General features: G+C 59.9%; 2 protein-coding genes across 6 annotated transcripts in view; one reads left to right on the forward strand and one right to left on the reverse strand.

Moving 5' to 3' along the window:
* Positions 1-3,677, forward strand: part of SPSB2 (splA/ryanodine receptor domain and SOCS box containing 2) — a 10,142-nt gene extending 6,465 nt beyond the window's left edge. The window contains exons 1-3 of one of the 5 annotated variants that reach the window (XM_042248210.2): positions 1,271-1,430; positions 1,592-2,339; positions 3,295-3,677. In XM_042248210.2, the coding sequence (XP_042104144.1) occupies positions 1,676-2,339; positions 3,295-3,422 (792 nt within the window). In that variant the 5' untranslated portion in view covers positions 1,271-1,430; positions 1,592-1,675 and the 3' untranslated portion in view covers positions 3,423-3,677. Of the gene's footprint in view, positions 1-734; positions 905-1,270; positions 1,431-1,591 lie in introns of those variants that run through there. The other 4 variants (XM_060414233.1, XM_027967934.3, XM_027967933.2 and 1 more) reach the window with 4 other exon arrangements.
* A 117-nt stretch (positions 3,678-3,794) lies between these two features.
* TPI1 (triosephosphate isomerase 1) lies at positions 3,795-7,240 on the reverse strand. The gene is made up of 7 exons (XM_027967935.2): positions 7,011-7,240; positions 5,759-5,882; positions 5,559-5,643; positions 5,347-5,479; positions 4,987-5,072; positions 4,515-4,602; positions 3,795-4,383 (listed from the first exon to the last, which is right to left on the reverse strand). Exons 1-7 carry the CDS (start codon positions 7,234-7,236, stop codon positions 4,265-4,267), a joined length of 861 nt encoding a protein of 286 aa, XP_027823736.1. The 5' UTR covers positions 7,237-7,240; the 3' UTR covers positions 3,795-4,264.
* Positions 7,241-7,551: the final 311 nt, after the last annotated feature.

Raw genomic sequence — 7,551 nt, forward strand, 5'->3', positions numbered from 1 at the left:
CTGTCCATGGGGATTTCCCTGGCAAGAATACTGGAGTGGGTTGTCGTTTCCTCCTGCAGGGAATCTTCCCAATTCAGGGATCAGATCGGAGTTTCCCTCACTGAGAAATTATTTACTGCTGAGCCACGGATATTGGATCTCTATAAAATGGGCACTTGGGATTTCCCTGGTTGCCCAGTGGTTAAGAATCTGCGTTGCAATGCAAGGGACGCAGGTCCGATCCCTAGTTAGGGAACTAATATCCCACATGTCTCAGAGCAACTAAGCCCATGCGATGCAACTAGAGAATCTGTGCACTGCAATGAAAGTTTTCTCATAATGCATCTAAGGCCTGATGTAGTCAAATAAATATTTTTTAAAAGATAAAATGGGCCCTTAGTAAATGTTATGGAAACAGAAATAGCTATGCTTAGTTGAGTGCGTACTACTAGCAGACTTTGCCTGGATTATCGCAACCCTGTGAAGTAAGCATCATCATTATTTCCATATCACATAAGAGAAAACAGCTCAGGAGAAGTTTGGCAACCTCTCCAAGGTCACAGAGCTAAGTAGTGCGGTAGCTTCACGCACAAGCAAGGTCTTAACCACTGCACTACCAGATGAGGCCACTAGCTCAGCAATGGATTCATGTGAAGGGTGATGCATGCAGACCTCTGACACCTGCCGCTCAGAGCCAGAAACTCAGGTTTCAGAACCCCAGGCTTACAGCCGGCTGACTCACACCCCAGGTCAGAAAAAGATCAGCCCAGTAACATGACAGAATCAGCAGCACTCGGAACTAGATGGCACCACAATGGAGGTCCTTCCTTGACCTCGTGTCCTGTATCCCGAGGGGCTCAGGAGCTAGTTACCCGGGAGACTCAAAGTTTTTGAAGAACAGACCTCCAGGGACCTCAAAGCGACGGTACCACGAAAGGGTTAATTCTGAACTTGGGCTGCCGGGGGGTGGACTCCCTAGTGGCCAAGAATGGGTTAAGCGCCGGGCAGATCGCCTCGGGGGCGGCCTGCACGCTACCCAGAGGTTAACTGCCCGTGAGTGGCCTCTACGCACCACGGGGCCCCGAAAGCCCCTGCCCCAGCCAAGTGTTAACTACCCTCTAGGGCCCCCCCGCCGCCCCGGGGTCGTGGCCTTGAGGCGCGACTCGACCTGGCGCGGCAGCGAGAGGGTTAACCGCCCTGGAAGGCTTTGTGGGCGGGGCTTGGGGCGGGGCGGGGCCTGGGGGCGGGGCCGGAGGCGGAAGCGGCCGGGGTCCTGCCCCCTGCGCGCTTCGGTAACTTTCGGCTCGCCTCCTCCGGAGGGCCGGCGACCTCCCGGCACGCGAAGCCGGGCGAGGTTCGGGGGCGGTGACAGGGGCACGGAGCGGGTGAAGGAGACTGTCCCTGGCAGGCCCAAAGGCGGCGACCTCACGAGTCTCGAGAGGCCCGGACAGGTGGGTGAGGACAGGGTAATGATGGGCCTAGGAGCTTTGACGGGAACGAAGAGAGAGGAGCGGTGAGCAAACCTGGGGACAAGGATGGGTGCAAACCTGAGTGACGAGTCCCCTCCAGGATCCCTCGGTTCACACCCTCTTCTCTCCCAAATCCTCTCTAGGTCGATCCCGACCCGGAGCTCAACTTTCAGAAGAGAGACGCCGCAGCAAACCTCTCTCGGGGAATCGTCCAGCTCCTCACCTCCATGGGCCAGACGGCCTTGGCAGGGGGCAGCAGCGGCCCCTCCACCCCACAGGCCCTGTACCTTGACCGGTCTCGTCCCGAGGGCTTGGAGGAGCTGCTGTCTGCTCCCCCTCCTGACCTGGGGGCCCAGAGGCGCCACGGCTGGAACCCCAAGGACTGCTCGGAGAACATCGAGGTCAAGGAAGGGGGCTTGTGCTTTGAGCGGCGGCCCGTGGCCCAGAGCACTGATGGGGCCCGGGGGAAGAGGGGCTACTCGAGGGGCCTGCACGCCTGGGAGATCAGCTGGCCCCGGGAACAGAGGGGCACCCACGCCGTGGTGGGCGTGGCCACAGCCCGCGCCCCGCTGCAGGCTGACCACTACGCGGCGCTGCTGGGCAGCAACAGCGAGTCGTGGGGCTGGGACATTGGGCGGGGGAAACTGTACCATCAGAGCAAGGGGACTGGGGCCCCCCAGTATCCACCTGGACCTCAGGGTGAGCCGCTGGAGGTGCCAGAGAGGCTGCTGGTGGTACTGGACATGGAGGAGGGAACTCTGGGCTACGCTGTCGGGGGCACCTACCTGGGGCCGGCCTTCCGCGGACTGAAGGGCAGGACCCTCTATCCAGCAGTAAGCGCGGTCTGGGGCCAGTGCCAGGTCCGCATCAACTACCTGGGCGAAAGGAGAGGTGAGGCCTGGGACGGGTGTGGGGCGAGTGTTCGGCCCCTGGTGGCTGTGGTTTGGGATGGATGCTCAGCGCTTTACAACCACAGAGGGAATGGGCCATCATCTGACTGGTTTCCTACCCAGTTCAGTGCCGGGATTGGCTAAGGGACTTCACAGCTGTTACCTAAGTTCATCTTCCTAACAGTCCTAGAGGTAAAAGTAAGTACAAGATGGGAAAGCAACTTGTTAGGAGGTGGTAAGTCCTCATAATGGAGGGACACACCCCAGGGATTAGGGCTTCCCAGGAGAGCTCAGCCCCTGGAACAAGAAGTGCAAAGGGTTAAATCTGCCCTGGGCTAGGAGTCCAACTCCAGGAGGAAGAGGACCTGCGGTGCCAGGCGCCCAGGGCGTGTACTTGGCTCTGTGGGCTCTGACTCTGTGACATACACCTACTTCCTTCTTCAGCCAAACCCCAGGAAGGAGCCATTGAGGCTGGGTATCTGGAAGGAGAGCAGTGAAGGAGGCAGGCCTCGAGGTGGGGCTGCGGGCAGGGGCCTCCTTGGGGAACCAGGGAGCCAGGTCTTTCTACAGTTACAGAGTCTTCAGCGGAGGGTGGCTGCCTCTCCCCACTATAGCCCATGGGAACTATTCTAGAGTGAAGAGGGCTGCCTTTTGCACAGCCCCAGTGCCAAGGCCTCTCTGGATTCAAAGCCTGGGCCAGCCCCCTGTCAGAGCCGCCTTGGCCCCTTGCTTAGAGGGCCTTAGGGCTTCACCCCAACTCTGACTGGGGACGTATGAGATCTGGGATGCCTCCCCCAGAGCAGATGCAGAACTTAAGGGCACCTTAGGCCTCCCACTCAACCATGGTGGGAGTGGACTTGCAGCCGGAGAACAGGGAACCTGGGCAGGACCCTGTGTTTTGAGGACTTCTGGCTGGAGTCGCACCCCTACTCACCTTCCCTCCTTCTCTTCCCCAGCGGAACCACACTCCCTTCTGCACCTGAGCCGCCTGAGTGTGCGCCACGCCCTGGGGGACACACGGCTAGGCCACGTTTCGGTCCTGCCCCTGCCCCCTGCCCTGAAGCGCTACCTGCTCTACCAGTGACCCGGGGGAACCACATGTGGCCCTGATGCCTTGACTCACCCCTCGGGGGCAGGAGGCACTGCTGGCGGAGAATGGCTACCTACCACCAGGGAGGCTGCGGGCAGGCAAGGCTGGGTCCCACCCCCACCCCCCACCTCAGGACTGAGTGCCACCGCTCCAGAGCTACCACCCAGAGGGTGGAAGGGACGGAGCTGTTAGTCAAGGCTGTGGCAGCGTGGTACGCAAGACATTTTTGCAAGTAAAAATTATAAGAGATGTGCTGCTGTAGAAACTGGTCTGTGGTATTTTGGGGCACAAGGATCCCCCGGCTGCCTCAAGAAAGGCAAAGAGATGATGGGGGCAAGTTCAGTGAAGAAGAACACACCACAGGGCTCAGTGCCAGGTGTTTAATCCCCCACACGCGGGACTGCTCAGACACAACACACACAGGCGTTGGCACCGCGGGAGGGAGCAGCGCCCTGGCCTCAGCTGAGGACAGGGCTTTCTCTCAGCCCTTGGCCTCATGGCGGGAGACGGGACAGGACCAGTTCTCTCCTGTCTTCACTGGGGACTGAGGGGACCCACGAGCAAACCACCCTCCCACCTTTCAGCCAAGAAGAAGCCACCTTGGTGACAGGTTTAGTTCCAACGGGTACAGTAAGTGGAGGCGGGATGGTTCTGGTCCCAACCACAACAAGGTAGGGTGTGAACGGTAAACGAAGAGGTGCACTGGATTCGGCCACGAGAGGGGTCAGGCGACACCACAAGAAGCGTGTGTGGAGGTCGGGGGGCAGTACAGTTACTGGGCTTCTGAGCTACCTAGTCCCTGGCTCGGCAGGAAGGGTAACGGAGATGGACAGGGCTTATTGTTTGGCATTGATGATGTCGACGAACTCAGGCTTGAGGGAAGCACCGCCCACAAGGAAGCCATCCACATCAGGCTGGCTTGCCAGCTCCTTGCAGGTTGCCCCCGTCACAGAACCTGGGAAGGGAGACAAGAGCAGGACTGGTCAGCGATGAGATGGGGGTACTCCACGCCGGCCTCCAGGTTGAAGGAGGGCTCGGTCTGGTTCTCAGCCCACCCCACCTCAGGCTGGAGCCAAACCCACTTACCCCCATAAATGATGCGGGCGCTCTGAGCCACTGCATCAGAGACGTTGGACTTAAGCCATCCCCGGAGCTTTTCGTGTACTTCCTGGGCCTAGAACAAGAAGTCAGACTAAGACCTCCATTCACTGGGGAAAAAACACTGGGCTCCAGTGGAGACAGGCAATGTGGTTTGCAGGCAAGAACCCTGGGGCTTCGATCCCACCCAGGCCCTGGAATGAGTATCCTGGGACAAGTAACTCTCTTTTCTCCTTTTATTATTTATTTAGTCTTCACGTGTAGCATGCAGGATTGACATGTAGCATTCGAGATCTTAGTTCCCTGACTAGGGTCAAACCAGTGCCCCCTGCAGCGGAGGCTTAACCTCCAGGGAAGTCCCTCTCCTGTCTTTTAAATGGGTTGGCCCAGGTGGTCGCTGTGGCCATCCAGTTCTATCAAGACAGGGGAGGATGAGGACAGGGCTCCTGGGCTTGGTTACCTGTTGGGGTGTCGCCGTCTTGCCAGTACCAATGGCCCACACAGGCTCATAGGCCAAGACAACCTTGCTCCAATCCTTCACGTTATCTGTGGGACAGAGATCACAGGTGGCAGGGTGAAAACAAGGAAGAACATAACCAGTTGTTTCCTAGAGAATAAGAGTGCTGGTGGCCTACTGCCCCCTGGTGGCTACTATGGGAAAGTGACATTAGAGGCAGGAGTAGAAGTAATAGGAAGGATACAGGATTCCCACCCTCCCCTTTCCTGCATCAGCACCAGACAGGCTCAGGCTGCAGGGCATCCGACCCCACCCTCTGCGTCTCATAGCCCTGGGCTCAAAGGCCCCTTTCTCCAGAGATACCTGCGATGACCTTGGTTTGCTCGAAAACGACCTTCTCAGTGATGCCAGCTTCCCTCTCATCTAACTTCTCCCCAATGCAGGCGATCACTCCAAGTCCCTCTGCCAGGGCATGGGCCACTTTCTGCCCAATCAGCTGTTGAGGAACAGACTTGGTGAGCACCCGTCTAGGAACAAGCCAGCCCTCATCTCCTCCCCCCTCCCCCGTTACTAACCTCATCTGACTCCCCAAAGACATGCCTTCTCTCAGAGTGCCCCAGGACTACCCACGTGGCTCCAAGATCTTTGATCATGCCAGGGCTAAAGGAAGAGAAAAGCCGTGGTTCAGCAAGGAGCCCACCCTGTCGCTGTCCCCTCCATAAGGACAGTGAGGGCTGGGGGTCCCCCTCCCACCCCTCTGCCACTAGCATCTTACCTGATCTCCCCTGTAAAGGCCCCATTGGCCACTTTGTAACAGTTCTGCGCAGCCACGGCAATCTTGGGATCTAGCTTCTGCCGAGCGAAGTCAATGTAGGCGGTGGGGGGTGCGCAAACTACCTCTGAGGATGAGATGGTGACAGACAGGATGAGATCACAAGGAAATCTTCATTCACCAGACCCCATCCCGTGCTCCAGAGTCCCTTCGCCTTCACCACTTTCTTAGTTCTGCTTTTGCGCTTTTTCACCCCAGCACGATCATCTCTGTCCACTTTGCAGCCCAGGCTGGGCCTGTACCCAAGTCTTTGAGCCTCCCAGGTAGCCCTGAGAGGCCATGGCCCTTGCCCTGCCCTCTGCTCTTTAGCAGCTGTGGCTCTGATTTCCCCAGGCTATTCTGGGCCTGGGCACCTCTTAGACTCAGCATTCTCTGGGGGCCAACCCCGCCTCCCTTCTAAAATAGCCCATCCCCACCTCCCCCAGGCCAGGCCAGGATTTTCAGCAAAAGCAGAAGGAGCCAACTCCTGGGGTTTTTACTAAGGTCTTTGGGAGAATAAACCACAAGGGGATGCCTCTTGATCAGCCCCGAGGTTCTGTGACTTAGGTGGGTGAGGGGACAAGGACGCAGGCCGTGGGTAGCAGCGAGTCGACCAGCTCCTAGAGGCCTTGCGCTTTCCCGTTTTTAGGCTGGAGATAACGGTAGGAGCGCGCCTCATTCCCAAATGGCTCTACCCCTTTCCACGGAAGGCCGGAGTCCTACAGGCCGCCGAGCGGGCTGAATCGGAGCGATAGCTCAGGAGGCTGACGCGGCTCGGTAGGGGAACTCTGCCGACCCGGCAAGGCGCGGGGAGGAGTCTCCGGCGGGCTACGTGCGGCGGCGCACGGAGCCCGCGCCCAGGGGGCAGCCGGAGCCGTCAGGCAGCCTCCACCCCCACGCACCGGGCAGCCGCTGGCCTCTCCCGATCGCCCGCAGGGGCTGGGCTCACCTTTCAGTCCCAGCCGGTGCAGGCCCCGTCTGCGCCCCGGGGCCACCCTCCTCCCCAGGACCCACAGCCAGAGGGCACCGTGAGATGCGGCCCCGCCTTTCCCCGCCGAAACACCCCCGCTTCAGCGGCCGCGGAGCTCAGGCCCAGATCCCGACAGTCCTGGACCCCAGCCCTGCACGCAGGGCCACGCGGACCCGGGCTAAGAGAGTTCCGGAGAGGGCGACCACGCCCGACTGCCCACCCCAGTCCTCCCCGGCCAGGGCTCACCGGTGTCGGCCGGCACCTTGGCCGCGTTCAGAGTGTTGATGAGTTCCCCCAGATTGTTCTTCCTCCCGTTCATCTTCCAGTTCCCCCCAACGAAGAACTTCCTGGAGGGCGCCATGGCTAAGGAGCAGGCACGCTGAAGGTCAGGAGCAGCGCGCCCCCGCTTCCACTGGCCGCTTATATAGAGCGCGGAGATGCAGAAACCCGCCCCCTCTGCGTCCTCGTCCATGGCTGGCCCGGTCCGCGGGAGCCCTGCCCCCGGCCCCGCCCGCCGCCCGCCGCAGCCCTGCCCCGGATCCCGCCCGCCGCCGGCGTTGCGAGGTTCTGACGTTACCCCCTTTCTTGTAGCAACGTTCCACGGCCGTCGCGGGCTCGCTTGGGTCGCTTTCAGCTTGAATTGCCTTACTTTGGGGAGAAGGCGCGAACTGTGCGCCCCGCGCTCAGAACCCCCGCTTCACGGTTTCAGCCCCCCACCCCGCAGAGGGCTAGAAGGATCCCCAGGGGCGCTCGCTGGCTGGCTGAAGGCCTGGACACTCCACTCCAC

This window comes from Ovis aries, chromosome 3 (genome assembly GCF_016772045.2).
Source record: "Ovis aries strain OAR_USU_Benz2616 breed Rambouillet chromosome 3, ARS-UI_Ramb_v3.0, whole genome shotgun sequence".
Taxonomy (NCBI): domain Eukaryota; kingdom Metazoa; phylum Chordata; class Mammalia; order Artiodactyla; family Bovidae; genus Ovis; species Ovis aries.